This window comes from Ambystoma mexicanum, chromosome 3p (assembly GCF_040938575.1).
Source record: "Ambystoma mexicanum isolate Mex_15411 chromosome 3p, UKY_AmexF1_1, whole genome shotgun sequence".
Taxonomy (NCBI): domain Eukaryota; kingdom Metazoa; phylum Chordata; class Amphibia; order Caudata; family Ambystomatidae; genus Ambystoma; species Ambystoma mexicanum.
This window is the reverse complement of record NC_090925.1, coordinates 588137877-588155475: the sequence shown is the minus strand read 5'-3', so window position 1 is coordinate 588155475 and position 17599 is coordinate 588137877. Positions and strand designations below refer to the sequence as shown.

General features: G+C 47.3%; 1 protein-coding gene across 4 annotated transcripts in view; it reads left to right on the top strand.

Annotated features, from left to right (window-relative positions):
- SERINC3 (serine incorporator 3) overlaps positions 1-17599 on the top strand; it is a 967471-nt gene that overhangs the window by 75620 nt on the left and 874252 nt on the right. For all 4 annotated transcript variants that reach the window (XM_069651326.1, XM_069651327.1, XM_069651323.1 and 1 more), the window contains exon 2: positions 15756-15917. In XM_069651326.1, coding sequence (XP_069507427.1) covers positions 15756-15917 — 162 coding nt within the window. The remainder of the gene's footprint in view (positions 1-15755; positions 15918-17599) is intronic.

Genomic DNA, 17599 nt, shown 5'->3' with positions numbered 1-17599 from the left:
GACCTGTGCATCGACAATCGGCGTGGAATCCATCGAGGGAGTTGGACAAATGGAGCATGGCGTGGCCATTTCGTCTGATGGAGGCGAGTGTAGGCATCAAACAATGCACAGTGAAGTGTGATGGTCCCCCCAATCATGTGTCCATATGAATGCCGTGGATCCAGCCACAAACAAACATGCATGCATCACCACATACCCGTTCAACACAGAGCCATTCATGCATGACCCACCCAACATCCCCATTACATGCATCCACACTAAAGAGCCCTAAATGCATAGAACGGCATGACGTATTCATTCAGCATAAGGCAGGTCGACCCATAAATGATGATTTTCCCCATTTCTCGCCCGTACAGGATCACACACAGAAACTGAGGAGGCACGCACTTCCACACCTGCTCCCACATCCAGCAAAAAACCCAGGAGGGATGCCACAGGGGACACCGCCACATCCTCAAGGGCAGCCAGGAGGAGTGACCATGACCACAGGGACAAAGGCAGCAGGAGCACCAGTTGCACGCAGCCAAAGGCCATGCCTGCTGCCTTCGTGGAACCCACGGGAGTGTCTCCGAGCAAGTGAAGGCAGCATTGAGGGAATGCACTCTGCTGCCACCAGCTCAACGGGTAAGGCAGCAGCCACTGCCCCACTTTCGGATGAGGAGGAAGCACCTGGCATTGAGGATCTAAGCCAGAGCCTCAGACCAACACGCCCCTTACTGGCAAGCCCGAGGTTGTCATCAGGTCCGGGTAGCCAAGGAGAATCACCCACCCCCACCCTTGAAGGGCCATGGAGCCCCCAGGTATTCTCACCTGATGCAAGTGCCATGGATCCAGGTGCATCAGCCATCCCACCAGCACCCACCATGCGACATGACCTCTCATCCATCTTTAAGAGGCAGACAGAGATGACTGGTCTAGTAGGGCAGCATGTGGCTGAGACAGGCCGCCTGAGGGAGGACATAGGTACATTTGCACAGCAGACGAGGGAGGCCATGGAGGCATGCACCAACAGAATCTGCAATGAAATGGCCCAACTCAGGCAGGCCATGAACCGCATAGCAGACGCAATTGAGCGCCGATGCCCACTCCCAACCCAGGATGAACCGGGCCCCACCTCCTCTGGGAGTTCACGGCAAACTAGCCCCCTACGCCGGTCTCTGCGCAACCTGTGGCGCACCACTTTACAACCACCAGATGACGGAACAGCCACTGGCAATGAGGGCCAGCAAGGACTGGGTGCCACATGTGGAGAAGGACACATTCACACCATGAGGCTCACATGGGGGAGTTGTGGGGGGAGGGCGGTAAGGGTGATTTTTGGAGTGTTGTGGGGGAGGGGGGTAAGGGTGATTTTGGGAGTGTTGGGGGGGGGGCGGGTAAGGGTGTTTTCACAGTTGGGGCCCTGCACTTATTGTTGTCTTTTGTTCACAATACACTGTTTGAAAGTTTACACTGGCTTGGTATTCATCATTGTGTGTGTGTACTGTATTGGGGAGATGGTTCTTTGTGGGACTGACCACATGCATCAGGGCAGTAATACCCATTTTTATCCATTCCAGTCATACCTTGTATGACATGCAATATGATGCATCAGATGCTGACGCACATCGTGTCCTGCCTGGACATTGCCACTTGCATGTCCCTGCGGGCCTTTTGAGCCATCCTCATCACCATCCACATCATCCTCATCTTGTGCTTGCATGTCAGGTGGCATAGTCACATTCCGCCTGATGTAATTTTAGTCCCGCAACACACATGCCATGGTTTACTTCGGCACTTTGTCATGGCCGTACAGGAGGGCTTCACCCAGCACGCTTAGGGACCGGTGCTGTGTGTTGTAGAGGCCGGATGCCTGCTCCATCACAGCGCAGGTACGGCTATGTGCAATTTTCTTGTCCTCTTCCTGCTGGTTCTGTGGTATTTCTGGGTGCCCTGCTGGTGCTTGCTGCGCCTGTCTTGCCCTACTCCTACTCCTCCTGCGTCTCCTCTGTGCTTCGTGTTGTTGATGGTGCCGCACTACAATCACATCCTCCAGCCCATGTAATGCGGGCAGAATTGGAAGCATTTTTGTGTGGGAAAGGGTGTGGGAAGGGGTGTGGTGTGCCCTTTTGTGCTGCCACAGTCTCCATCCCCTACACCTGTGCTGGATGTGTCCACCTGTGGCAGGTGGACTGCTCAGGTCTCTTAACGGGTGGTTCGCGATGCCGGTATTAGCGCCATTGCGGTAGGGTGTTTTGGGGCCTTTACCATGCCGCTATTACCATGTCCGCCTACCTTGTGATGGGATGCTATTATCGACATGCCGCTATTTCCGACCTGGGGGTCGCGCGCCCACGGACTTGCCGCTATTAGTGCCACCGTACTTAACGATGGCGCTAATAGAGGCAAGTCCGGGACGTAATTGGATAGGAAATTTAGCGTTACTGGTATTCACTTACTGGTAACGTTATTTCCTTACCGCCGTCCATGTAATGAGGCCCTTTGTCTTCACACTTCCAATTAATATTTCAATATCACGTCTCGTCTTTGAAGATCAGCTACTTTCACATTTCCTCTTCGTCAACAATGTTTTGTCAGGATGGTTTTACCTTAGTTCATCATCATAGCACATTAGTGGTCTTGCCACTTTCTCTTCACTACAACCTTCCACCACAATACAGTACTTCAATGTCTTCTTCCTGCTAACTTACCTGCCAGGACTAACCACCAACAGTCCCGTTCCCGGTATACTCGCCTGCCAGGATAAAACTCCTATCACTACTAGAAGTACTCTCTGGTGAGGCTTGCTTCAAACTCTTGAAAGGTCTTTGACTTTCAACATCATTAAGATTCACAACTTCTTTCATAAGGATACAGAACACATGGTGCTGGTTGTTACACTAATTTGTTTTCCACATGCAATGTAGGTGATGTTCCTCTCCCCCTTGATGACCTCTGCAAGGAGGGCTTTTCTCCTGCCACCTTTGGGTTCCTACTATTAACCAGTTAATTGCTGGTAATGTCTCTTGTTCAGGTTTCAGTCTTTAGGAAAACTGCTTCCCCTTCTGTTTACAATATCCCTTTTTTGACTTAGGCAATGTTGGTTGTCATCTTGCCTTTCAGGTAATCACCTTCTTAGTAGACTATTAGGGCAACTTTATCCTCCTTTATTTGCAATTGCCTCTCTTTGGCTTAGGCAATGAAGGTTACACTCTTGTTCTCATATTGCCCCCTCTTTACTTTGCCAATGATGGTTACACTCTTGTTCTCATATTGCCCTCTATTTACTTTGGCAATGATGGTTACACTCTTGTTCAAATGTTGCCCACTCTTTACTTTGGCAATGGTAGTTACAAGCATGTTCAAATATTGCCCCTTTGTTACTTTGCCAATGTTGGTTACAATATTTCTCCTCTTGCTTCCTTTCAATATGAGTATCACAAAAAAATGTTTGGTATTCAAAGAGACTGCCAGCAGCGAGTGTTCTTTTGCGGGGCACTCCGGGGTCACCTAATGAAAGGCAACTCACTGGTCTTTCCAAGCACGCTCGCTTGACCCGATATTTCTTTCTTCTCTTCTTCTTGCGTCGTGTCCAGGACGTCTGACAGCTACGGTCACACTCCTGCGGCCCACGCCTTCCAACAAGGGAGCCTGTTTTGCTTCCTCCACACTCCGGTGAACGCCAGCCACCTGAGTAGGACATCAGATTGGGAGCGCTCCTCTCTCCTATGGGCGGGTAGTAAAAGCATTGATTCCCTCTGCGTGTCCTCGGCACTGTAGTTTCTCAGCTTTCATGACTCTCTGTGCACCACATTCTGCTGGTAATACATCAGTGGTCCCGGTGTCTGCTTCGCTCTGCTTCTCCTGCTCTGACAGCTGCTGTCTGCTTCTGCTGCTGCTTCTACTTCTGCCTCCGCTTCTAATGGACTGCACTTGAAGGGGCTTTAAATATTTAAAAGTCCCGCTCAGATGTGGGTTCTTAGAACCACTAGTCTGCACATTAGTTTTGCACCTCTGAGGCCCTCTTACTCGTCCCAGTACTTATAGCATTATGGGACTGGAAGTCCTTAATGTTCTTGTTTCATTTCACAACATCTAATTCACTCTAAATGATTTCCAAAATATACCCTTAGGGGAGGTTTTTAAAGGAATCAATGGTTGAAACCCAAGGGGGAATCATAATGATCAGAAGTAATCATATTGATTCTCTGACCCTTAAATATATAATTCCCCTGTTGACTATAAGGGTTTTCTCTACTAACAATCTGGGTAATTTTGGAAGGGAAGCCTTACTCTGACAATAAGCCATTAAGCGAGCGGCACTAGACATCGGAAGACGGGTCCGCATTTCGGAGACCAGAAAGTCAGCATGTTGGCTCCCTGCCAAAGACAGAATCAAATTCAAGACACTCTCAATCATATACAAATGTATCTCCAACGAGGCACCACAATACCCTGTGAACACCATCAAAATACATTTTTCATTCAGACCTACCACATTTTCCTACAAGCACAGCCTGGTCACACCTTGCTTCAACAGGATAAGAGCAGGTTGCGCAAGCTTCACAACCCGAGCACCATCCCTCTGGAACGAGCTCCCTGTTCACTTGCGGATTGCGCCTCCCTACCGCGTATTCCGGAAACACCTCAAGACCCTTCTTTTCAATTAAGCTCTTAACAATTACCATGTACCTCCCATCCCTTTCTCCTATCGCAACCAGCGCCTAGATGCCTGTGTGTTTTGTGTGCTCATACAAATGTACAAAATAAAATAAATAAATAAAATGGAGCATTCCAGTATTATAGAATTCTCACCCTCCAAACAAGGTGAATGCTGCGCCTCTCCTAACAGAGTCACCCTATTCTCTTGGTGGCCTTCTCCTCCCAGGTGATGCACCCGGCTAATACCATCCCAAGGGTTTAGATGAGGTAGTGGCTGCCTTCCCCTGGCCACCTGGAAAGAGAATTTAAACAGGGATTCTGTGAGGACTCTGCGGTATTCATCACAAGAGGTATGTCCAATTCATTATATCAAAGGTCTTCGCTTAGTCTAAACTGACTGCTGCTAATGGGATTGGGCAGTCTTTGCAGAGGTGAATGTCAATTACTTCTCTGAGGTTATCTGCCCCTTCACAAACCCTTTTTGTTTTTGTTCCTCAAAGAGGCTATCAGTTCAACTAGTTGAATTTTAAAAACCTTTAAATAGCATGCAGTTTCCTGTCTCGCGGATATTGGTGAGACTAGTAATTCTGTCTCTACTCTATCCCGAAATGTTAACGCAAGGCTATCTAAGAATTCTATTGTATGTCTCTCCACTTTGTGCCTCACATCTATATAGTAGCTCATAGTAAACCCTGAACGCGTAACAAATATCCTAATTTTTGTCCGCTCTTTTCCATTTTCTTCTATGATAGATATTCCATGCCTATTGACTTGAACATTTGGGGCTAGGATGTCTAATGTTCTGTTTACCGCTTGGTTCAAGTGTTAGATGTAAGAAATATCTTGAGTTCCTAGCTAGTGTTATTTTCTGATGATAACTGTAGCCTTGAAAGTTTGGTGGACATTGACCTCTGAGAGCTTTTTAGGAAATAGTTTAGCTCATGCGTTTAGCTTAGTTGAGCACCACCATTTGGTCAAGTTACATTAGTGATCCGACCATGGGACCGAGCTGTGGGTTGCCATCTCCAGTGGCATGTTGATGGACATAATGATGTTTAGCCCATGAACATCTCGGTGAGTGGGAGCATTGATGATGCTAATATCCAGACAGATTCATAGTGCTGATCCACACAAATTTAAAATACAATCTTTGAACCATCACCAATATGGTTATACTGATGGCAAAATGTTCTTATTCCCAATATACAGCGATTAGAAGCATTCTAGTGATTACTATTGGCTAAATGTTATTTTACAAAGTTCTAGTAACCACCAAGGTGACTGTAAGGAAGGCATGGTATCAAAGTAAGTGAGACACAAGTGATCACAGTTCAAGGGTGTTTATTAAACTGTAAAATGGGTGAGATAAACGCTGAATCTAAACCTAAATCTAAGATGGGACCATCAAATAATAATAATAATACAGTCCTAGTAGTCTAGTAAAATAAAAAGAGCCTATACTAAATGAACCTATTGCCAATCCTTACCGCTATGCTACAAAAATAGTGTGCTATAATGTTTCACAAGAGAAGAAAGAAGTGATCACAAAATGATAGGTCAGGATGTTATGGCCTGGGTCTCCCTTCCCCACGTTTTTAGCACGGGACAAGGAGGGACTCTTGAGCACAGTCCACTCCTGCGCTTCTCCGGCACGATCTTCAGTTCCCCTTCTCTATATCAGGGCCTTCTTTGCCCAAGTCTCTTCTCATGCAAAGTCTCTTGCTTCAGAGGGCCTGATATGCCAAAACAACAAAACAAATGTTCCTTCTGCTAATCTTCACATCGGGTGATTACCCTTCACACTTGATCCCCCTCAGCCGGGCTCCGATCCTTCTCTCACTCGTTAGCCTCCCTCAATCAGGCTCAGACCAACCACTCACTGTGGACATCCCTCAGTCGGGTTCATACTTGTCGTCACAATGGTGTTCACTTAGCTTCTTAACAACTTTTCTCTTGACGCCCCTCAATCCAGTTCAATAACTGTCATGGCCACAGGCCCCAGGACACAAAAAACACACCATGTAGTGATGGGGGCAATGGGTCACTTGACTCGTGTCCCTTTGGGACCCATAAACACAGGGGCCCTGGCTGGATTTGGTCCTTGAGATGTGAGCAGGAACACTTTATTTCAGTGCAGTAGTGCTTTTACTTTATTTCAGTGCAGGAGTGATTTTAGTTTACAAGAACTTTCCAGGAGCTGAAAGCCTTTATTCAAGAGAACATCCTCATGTGCTGACTCATCAGGTGTGGCTCCCTCAGCCTGGTCTTCATGTGCTGACTTATCGGGTGTGGCAGGGTGTGGCAGTCAGGCTGAACCTGGTGAGCGTGGCTTCAAAAGCTCAGCTATATAAGATGCTCCATTCTTAAGGCTGGTGCTTCGGGTTACTGTGCACTTGCGTGCAACGTGATGCTCACCGCCGCTTGGACCAGTTTACTTACCTTTGAAACCAGGCATTCTCCTGCATACTCACCTCCAGGAAACCGGTGCTTCATTGCTTCATCTGCAGACTCAACACCTGACATCCAGTGATCTTGATCCCGACGCCGCACTCCGCATCCACAAACTCAAAAACCTGGGAAGAAGAAGAAAGACAAGGTTAGAACATCCGTCCTAGGGCCACGCCGCATTTGAACCCTGCGCGCCCCTTAGTTAACAACTTACCAGCTACTGTACCGCTGCAGCTTCGTTCCTCATTCCCTCCGGCTGCTGCCTCGAGCTCCGCAGTTTCTGCCGGGCTAGCAACATCACCTGCAAAGGAAGAAAGCAAAAGAGCTAACATCAAAAGTGGAACGGACAGCAATACAAGATAACAAACTTTACAATACAACAAAAACAGACGAGGAAAGGCAAAGGCAAACGGGATCACTTACCTGAAGTGTAAAGTATAGTGGCTTAGTCGCAGCAGGACTGGACTACCACGTGCAAGGGACCAGTGAAGGAACTTGGTCCAGATTATACAAGCACCCCTGCCAGAAGCAGCAGGGCGGAGTGCTCGCCAAAACTAATCAACTGGTGAGCTTTCCACGGACAGCGCATCCCACGGGTACTACGGTTTGGGAGAAGGGGTCTGGAAGGGAATCGGGCTCACAATCTGGCATACTCACCCCCCTATTCTCCATGCAGGAGCAGTCCCGAGCAGCATCACCTATTACCACCAGTCCCACATAAGCCCAGAGGGCGAAGTGGGACCCGAGCGACCTCACCCCCGGGAGGGCTGCAACCGTGCCCCAACGCCTCCGCAGAGACCAGTTGAGCGTAACAGAACGAGAAGCCTCTTCGAATCTCTGCCTGGGTGTTATGGAAACATCTGAAACAGACCAGTTGGCCCGATTACTGGGACAGTTACGGGCTGAAGTTCAAGCCTCAAGACAGGAAACCAATGTCCTAAGGAGAGATCTAATTGTGAACTGGGAGCGGACAGATGAACTAGCAAGGCAAATGCTCCAGGCACAGGCAGGCCAGGTCCCACTGCCGGGGTATGCCCCTGCTGCCGCACCACCACAGCCCACGCCAGTACAGGTGGTTCTACCAGGGGGGGTTCCCCTGGCCCCACCAGAACGCTTCACAGGCGATCCGAATAAGTATGCCATCTTTATGAATCAATGTTGCCTACATTTCTTGTGCAGACCTGGGGCATTCCCCAACGATCAAGCGAGAGTGGCATTTGTACTCTCATATTTGGGAGATAGTGCAGCGGACTGGTCAATACCCTTGGTATACCAGGATAATCCTTTGCTTCGAGACTTCAGAGGTTTCCATCATGAAATGGAGAAACTATTTGCACAGCATACTCAAGGGCGGGCTCTGGACTATGAACTGTTATCACTACGGCAGGGTAATCAAGACTTACTAACGTATATCACTTCCTTCAATCGTCTGATAGCACAAACTAACTGGCCAGAGGAGAAAAGAACTATGCTAATTTACCGAGGCTTGCAAGGGGAACTTTAGGACGTATTAGCCCAAGTAGTAAATCTCCCGGACAGATGTGCTGAATACATCGACCTGAAAGTGCAGCTCGATCACAGATTGCAGGATCGGAAGATGGATCGGGCCAAGTTAGACGGGCGGTCAGTCTACGTTCGACCCAGTGAGAATCAAACCAAATCACACGATCAGTCCAAGCCAATGCAGATCGGAGGCTTGTGGAGCCTAATCCCCAAGGCAGAGAGGGAGAAAAGGAGACCGCAGCAGCTTTGTTTGTACCGTGGTAAGGCAGGTCACTATCTCCGAGAATGCCCGGTGAAACAACCCATAAAAGCAGTTGGAGCAACTGACAAGGGTGAAGAAGAACAGGACTCTGGAAACTCCCAACGCCCAGCAAGCGTAGGGATCCACTTGTCGAGCGGTGAAAAGGAACCTATACAGACCTCACATCTAGTCATCCCTCTGCTCCTGGTAAACCACAAGCAACCGTCGAAAATACATGCCTTGGAGGCATACATTGACAGTGGGGCTGTGGGAAATTATGTGGACCAAGATCTGGCTACCCGGATAGGCCTTCCTCTCTGACAGAAGCAGGTTTTGGAAAACGTCACAGCAGTTGATGGATCTCAGCTGTCATCCGGCCCAGTGACGCATTACACCGAGAAGGTCACGCTTCTGTGTCAGGACGGTCACCAAGAGGACATCACCTTTGATCTCATCGGTGCACCTCAGTTCAAGATGATATTGGGAATACCCTGGCTGGAGACGCACAAACCCAGGATTGACTGGTGTAAACGAGTTCTGACCTTTCCCCAAGACTGTGCCGACACCTGTTATAGCAAAGGATTCTCATCAAAAGGTCTTATCAATCCAGGTTTGTTGAAGAAAGAATCCATACTGGGCTTCACCAGTTCACTACCACCTAAATACCTGGATTACCAAGATGTCTTTCAAAAATAGCAAGCAAACACCCTACCTCCGCAAAAAACGTATGACTGCCAAATTGATCTGGTATCTGAAGCTAAAGTTCCCTGCAGCCGGATTTACGCCCTAACAGAACAGGAAAACCAGCATCTAAAAACCTACCTCGATCAGTATCTGGCAAATGGCTTCATTCGTCCGTCCAAGTCCCCTGCATCCTCGCCCCTCTTTTTTGTGCCTAAAAAGGAGGGAGACCTGAGAACTTACATTGACTACAGAGCATTTAACCAGATCATGGTAAAAAAAACGGTACCCGTTACCGCTTATCCCCGAGCTCTTGGATCAAATCAAAAACGCTCAGATATATACAAAACTAGATTTATGAGGGGCCTACCATCTAGTAAGAGTCAAAAAGGGAGACGAGTGGAAGACAGCCTTTCGCGCGAAATATGGCCTTTATGAATATCAGGTTATGCCCTTTGGACTATGTAAGTCCCCGGCAGCGTTCCAATTTTTCATGAATGATGTGCTCCGCGGACTGTTGGACATCTGCGCTCTTGTCTATATTGATGACATTCTTATCTATTCCCCCACCAAGGAGGACCACGTCAACCATGTCCGTGCAGTTTTGGAGAAACTGCGCCAACACCGGTTCTATGTCAAATTGGAGAAATGCTTTTTTTCATGTGACAGAGGTAGAATTCTTCAGCTTTATTCTCTCACCACGGGGCATATGCATGGACACGTGCAAGGTAGACGCTATCCTTAACTGGCCCTCACCAACATCCATAAAAGGAGTACAGAGTGTACTCGGGTCGCCAACTTTTATCGCCAGTTCATTCCCGGGTTCTCCCAGATAGTCCACCCAATCACCTCTTTACTATGTAAAAATGAACACTTTAATTGGTCCGCAGCGGCAGAGAAAGCCTTCCAGGAGCTAAATCAAGCATTTACCACAGCACCAATTCTCTAGCATACCTCGACCAGAACTACCATACGTGGTCGAAACAGATTCTTTCAACATAGTAATAGGAGCAGTCTGTCACAACGAGACCCCGAAACAGGTCAGTTGCATCCCGTGGCATTCTGGTCTCGCAAGTTTTCAGCCCCTGAATTGAATTATGCAATCACTGATAAAGAACTGCGAGCAATTAAGGCAGCGTTCAGAGCCTGGAGACATTATCTTCTTGAAAGCTAGACATACAGTCACTGTTGTCATGGATCATCGCAATCTACAATATCTGAAGACCGCTAAAGCGCAATCGTCACACCAACTCCGCTGGGCTCTCTTCTTTGCAGAATACGACTTTGTCATCACCCATAGACCCGGAGTACGCAAAGGAAAAGCGGACGCCCGGTCTCGCATGAGTGAGGGAGAAGAGGCATTCACTACACCAGACCCTGTGGCCATCATCCCTGAAGGACGAATCCAAGGCATGATTGCCGCAACCACCACTCTAGACAACTTAACATCTTACCTGCAACACTTGATGAGTCCACCAGCGCAACAGGAATGGCTGGGGAAGGGAGACCGTTATACGATCGTGGACAACCTACCATACTACTAAGGAGGATTGTACACCCCGGATAAGAAATTACAGAATGAAATCATCGCAAACTATAACGATTCATTAGTAGAAGGGGATCCGGGAATAGCCAAAACCCAAGCTAAAATAAAGAAAAATTACTGGTGGCCAACTTGGCGATAGGACATTGTCCAGTTCATCGCAACCTGTGGCACCTGTGCATAACACAAGTCCCAAAAACAAAGTCCCGCAGGTCTGCTACGTCCTTTAGAAGTACCCCCAGCACCTTGGCATACGCTATCAATGGATTTTATTACAGACCTTCCCTCCTGTAACGGATACAATACCATCTTAGTCGTCGTAGAACAGTTTTCCAAAATGGCCCACTTTATTCCCCTGAAAGGTCTCCCAACTGCTTCTACTCTGCCTACCGTATTTTTGGAACAGATCGTCCGGCTAAACGGGTTCCCATCAATATTGATATCAGACCGAGGTACTCAGTTTGTCTCTGCATTCTGGAAAAGGTATTGTAAAATTGCCAAAATCGACCTCCGGTTATCTACAAGCCATCACCCCCAAACCGATGGCCATACCGAATGGACTAACCAGACCCTCGAGCAATAAGGTGTATGCTGCAACAAACCAAGGATACCTGGAAGGACATACTTTGGTTAGCAGAATACGCATATAACAACTCCATTCACACCAGTACGGGACAAAGCCCATTCTACATAGTGTACGGTCGACATCCACGGACATCCGTTTTCGACCCACTCGAATCATTAGAAATCCCTGCTGTAACGACCTTACACAAAACCATCACCCAGGTTCTTAAGGAAGCAGCAGAGCATCTTGCCAGAGCCAAAGAGAAACAGAAGCAGTTTGCGGATCGACACCGAAGCAAAGCTCCCAACTACCATGTCGGAGACAAGGTTTGGTTAGCATCCAAAAACATTCCCCTGAAAGGACTACGGGCGTTCGGTCCCAGATATACAAGGCTGTGATCAACCCTGCAGCAATGAAATTAGAATTACCGGCCCACATGCGGATCCACCCAGTGTTTCATGACTCCCTCCTAAAACCATTGAGACCAGGTACGCGGATTGATACTCCAACGGATCCTGAAATAGTTGAAGGAGAACCAGAATACAAGGTTAAAAGGATCCTAGACTCTAAGATCGTCCGGTCCAAGTTATACTACCTTATAGACTGGAAAGGTTATGGACCCCAAGATCGGACCTGGGAACCCAGTGAGCATGTCCACGCTCCACGATTAATCCGGCAGTTCCACCGCAATAACCCCACTAAACCAGGGCCAGGGGAGAAACCACCCATGAAAGGGGCCTTGAGGGGGGAGTGCTGTCATGGCCACAGGCCCCAGAACACAAAAACCACACCATATAGTGATGTGGGCAATGGGTCACTTGACTCAGTTATGTCCCTTTGGGACCCATAAACACAGGGGCCCTGGCTGGACTCAGTCCTGGTGCCTTTGGCGCCAGGCTCATATAGCTTTTACTTTATTTCAGTGCAGGAGTGATTTTAGTTTACAAGAACTTTCCAGGAGCTGAAAGCCTTTATTCCAGAGAACATCCTCATGTGCTGACTCATCGGGTGTGGCTCTCTAGGCCTGGTCTTCATGTGCTGACTCATCGTGTGTGGCAGGGTGTGGCAGGCAGGCTGAACCTGGTGGGCGTGACTTCAGAACTCAGCTATATAAGCTGCTCCATCCGTAAGGCCGGTGCTTCGCGTTACTGTGCACTCGCCTGGACCAGTTTACTTACCTTTGAAACTTGGCGTTCTCCTGCATACTCACTGGTGCTTCATCGCTTCATCTTCAGACTCATCTCCTGACATCCAGTGATCTGGATCCCGACGCCGCAGCATGGCACTCCGCATCCACAAACTCGGACCATGTGAAGAAGAAGAAGACAGACAAGGTTGGAACATCTGTCCTAGGGCTGCCCTGCATTTGAACCCTGTGTGCCCCCTAGTTAACAACTTACCAGCTACTGTACCGCTGCAGCTTCGTTCCTCATTCCCTCCGGCTGCCGCCTCGAGCTCCGCAGTGTCTGCCGGGCCGCCAACATCACCTGCAAGGGAAGAAAGCAAAAGAGCAAACATCAAAAGTGGAACGGACATCAATACAAGACAACGATCTTTACAATACAACAAAAACAGACGAGGAAAGACAAAGGCAAACGGGAACACTTACCTGAAGTATAGTGGCTTAGTCGCAGCAGGACTGGACTAGCACATGCAAGGGACCAGTGAAGGAACTTGGTCCAGATCATACAAGTGCCCCTGCCAGAAGCAGCAGGACGGAGTGCTTGCCAAAACTAATCAACAGGTGAGCTTTCCAGGGACAGCGCATCCCACGGGTGCCATGGTTTGGGAGAAGGGGTCTGGAAGGGGATCAGGCGCACAAGCTGGCATACTCACGCCCCCTATTCTCCACGCAGGAGCAGTTCCGAGCAGCATCACCTATTACCACCTGTCACCACATAAGTGCAGAGCGCAAAGTCAGACCCGAGCGACCTCACCCCCAGGAGGGCTACAACCGTGCCCCAACGCCTCCGCAGAGACCAGGTGAGCGTAACACTAACGCCTTTCAATCACAATCTCCTTATTTGTAATAATCAAAAGTCTCAATGTGTTTTTAAACAATCACCTAGGTTTAGTTAGGTCCCCCTCATCCGGGCTCAGACCTTCCACAGCACTTGCCAATTTTAAACAAAGACTTCCAAAGGGCGATCACGTCTCGCTGGGTCACTCTGTTAGCCTATGGCAAGTGTATGTCTATTCACAAAAGCACAGTTCGCACATTGTTCCCCTACGCCGGGCGCAGATGCCTGTTTCACAATTCCCTCAATCAGGTTCACAATTTCACAATCGTCAAAACTTCTGCAAAATGTGAAGGACTTTCGATTGTACAAGGGGTTTGGCTTGACCTTTGTATGACAACCTTGACACCTCACATCGGCCTTCGCTATGGCCTCTTGGTACTTGTAGTTTCAATACTCTTTTAGTTCAACACAGTCTCTTTGTTCAGGACAGAGGTACCAGCCAAAGACCTCTGAACCAGCGCACACGTGGCGCCGGACCACTCTATCACTGGTACCAAGTTTGTTCGCAAAAGACCTCTGTATATTAATCTTCTTAATGTTGCCACTGCAACCTTGAGCCTAACATCGTGCAGCCCACTATCGGATTCTTCCGACTCACCGGCTGTGCTCAACTCGTTGGCGTTTCTTTTGCCGCTGGATTCAAGGACGGTACCATGATGGCAACCGCGTCTCCCCGCCCTGGCTATCCGAGCGGGAGGGTTCCATGTACCGCTGTCATCCGTCGCACCATTCGCCAGCTGCGATTTCTGTTCTTATGTTTCTTTTGTCTGAGGCTTCCTGGGTCTCGGTTGAAAAGAGCAAGGGCAACTCCCTCCTTGACATCTTTTCAGGTCTTGCCGCCTTTCTCCTCCACTTGAACTGTCGTCCTGGAATAGCTGCTTCCTCATGCATTTGGCCTTGCTCAGAGTGTGCTCTTGTGCCCTGCCTTTTATCCCTATGGGGAAGGGAAAGGGCAGTCAGGTGTGAGTAGTTTTTGGCAATCGCCTGACTATGCCTGACCCTTGTGTTGGGACATGTCTAGTAAACGGCTCGGGTATTAGTCTGTCACTCACGGTGTGAGAAAATGTTTGTGTTGGAAAAGGGGGGACTGAGAGGGAGTAGAGTTTCTAAATACCCTAATGGGCACGATGGTGAAAAGGTGTCATAATGAAGCAGATACTGCGTCTCACGCTTCGGTGTCCCACTACCACTCCCCGAAGACCCCTCATCCAGGTGATCCTCCCACACATTTCCACCCCCAGGAATTGGATCCAATAGCAATGGCTGTGTCCTGGCCACATGGATGACAGATCCGGGGACTAGTAAGTGAGTCACCTTCAGGTTTCTCACATCACATACTTTCAAGAAGGCATTTAACTTTGTCTATGGGCTGCTTGGACCAGACAGGCTGGGAACTTCCTGAATGGTACACCAGTCTTTACTGCAAATAATGACTGCAATTTGGTTTTACATAGGGCCTGCTAACACAGTTGTTGGCATTTGGTAGCCCATTAAACAACAAATATTTGTGTTACCCATTGCAATTTAGTTGGGACTCACAGGATACTCCTTCCTTTGGACAGTGCTAACTATTGGTTCTTTTAGACGTCTTATATAAGGCCACAACATGGAATTTTCAGGAAATGTAAAAGGTCCTAAGGGGTACTTGATGGGATGTCATTACTATTTATAATCCTGATGTGACAAATGGAATTCTCTTTTTGAAGTAGCCAATGAACAGCATGAGCTCAGGAAAATGTTGCAGTGTTGCAAAGGTGTGTGTTTCAAATGTAGCTCTCAATGTATCAAGGCCTTTTTTTTCCTCACAGGCAAAGCCCCCCAGGTCCAGAGCCGATGAGCGCCACTTTCTGTCATTAAGGGGTCAATGATTATACTTAAGAATTATGATATAATGATCCAGTTGGTATAACACAACTAGTGAGATACAAATGTACGGACTTCAAGAAATTCTAATGATACAACATTTTGTTATTTAGCAGCCCACATGTTTTGTAGTAGTTTGTGCGTCGTCTGGAATCTGTGTATATTTAACAGTCTGCTGAAAGAGAAATTCTCTTTTTAGAATATGCAAAAAAGAACTGATTGATAAATTAATGCACATTTTTCTTGCAGGTGCCATGCCTATGCAGTGGTGCTGCGTGCTTGCTCTGCAGATGTTGCCCTAACACCAACAATTCAACAGTAACCCGCCTCGTCTATGCCTTTCTTCTTCTTCTTGGCACAGTTGTTTCATGCATAATGTTGGCACCAGGAATAGGAGAACAGCTGAAAAAGGTAATGTCTTCTTGCAGATATTTGCTTGCTGCAATGAAATAATGTTTATTAATAATCACCCACAATATTGTATGTCTAATTTGACTTAGTCAATGTTTGAGCGGTGTGCACAGATTGTAGCAAAATGTATCTTCGAACAGCAAGACGTGTGAACCTTTGATATATACTCAGGTTATTCAAGTCTTGACAGATGCGCCACTGCTGTCTCCAGCACTGCTTCTACATTATTGTATTAATTGTCAAGGATTCAGTTAATAGTACAAATAAATGCTGCATTCATGTAACCCAAAGTTCATTCAGATTGTTTGGCCATTTTCTAAGTTTGTTACGCAATTTGTGCTTCTTTTATCAACCGTATAATTAAAATAATGGAGAATTGTGGGACACTTGGTTCTCCGACTGGAACATGATGATTCTTAATAGCAATGTGAGCAATGATCTGGTCCCTTCCTCCACATGGTCAAATGCGAAGGCTGAGTCCACAATCGACTATATCATAGTATCAATGGAACTTTATCATTACTGTACACAGGTTAATGTTGTATATGTGAAACATAGCCATCATGAATCACTTCAGGCAAGCTTCATGGTTGACAGCTCTTCTGCTAACAATGTGTACCCCATTTGTCTCCAAGTATCCAACCAAGGGCACCCGGTAGTAAGCTTTACAAAGCAAGGGAAAAAAATTAAACTCTAAACGAAGTCACATAGTAGAACTTTGCCATGAAGACGAAATAAACAATCTTCGTGCCTCCGGTAGCTACGTCGAATTCCTTTGAGACTTAGATTGCCCTCAAGCAAAAAAACGAAGCCCTATTTACATTCCTTCGATGAAGAAACCTACATTTAAAAAAACAGCTCAATAAAAACCTCCGAGCACTTAAAAAAGAAGGTCTTGATGAAAAAACCATGAAAGAGAAATTAAAAGAAATAAGCAATAAATATCAACACTGGTCACAAACCCAGAGAATAACACACAATAGTTGTGATGGCCAAATCATGCTCCAAGCCCTTTTACTGACAGTCACGAAACGTCTGGCTGATTAATTAACAGGCAATCTTTACCTCAAGGAATACAGCAATCATGGCCGATTTCAGGCAACTCGTGGGTAGTGTATTTTAGAGAGACCCCTAAAACATCAATACTCGACCGAACAGTTAGCAGGGATAAAACTAATTGGGACCTTACTATATCTAAAGATTAAGTAGAGTGTCTCATTATAAAATCATTCCGCTATAGAGCTGCCGGTCCCAATGGCTTAACGAACATGATCTTAACATCCGACACATTAATTTGGTCCAGAATCTTACACTGCCTCTTTGAAAACATTATCAAGAGCCAATCATTGCCTGAATCTTGGAGGCGAGCCATCGTCATCTCGATCTACAAAGATTTGGACAGAACGAACCCCATCAACTACCGTCCCATAGCCCTCCTACATCGTGATAGCAAGATTTTCTCATGCCTAGTTCTCAAGGATCTAGTGAAACGGGGCGAGTGCAGAACGATTCTTGCTAAGCAACAGACTGGATTTCAAAAGGGTCTCTCTGCTACACTGAATGGCCTGATGCTTTATACTTTAAAAGATCTTAGTGCATGTAACAAATTAAAACCCACATACATTGCCCCAATTGACCTCACAAAGGCCTTTGATTTGGTGAATACAGCCAAATTGTGGACC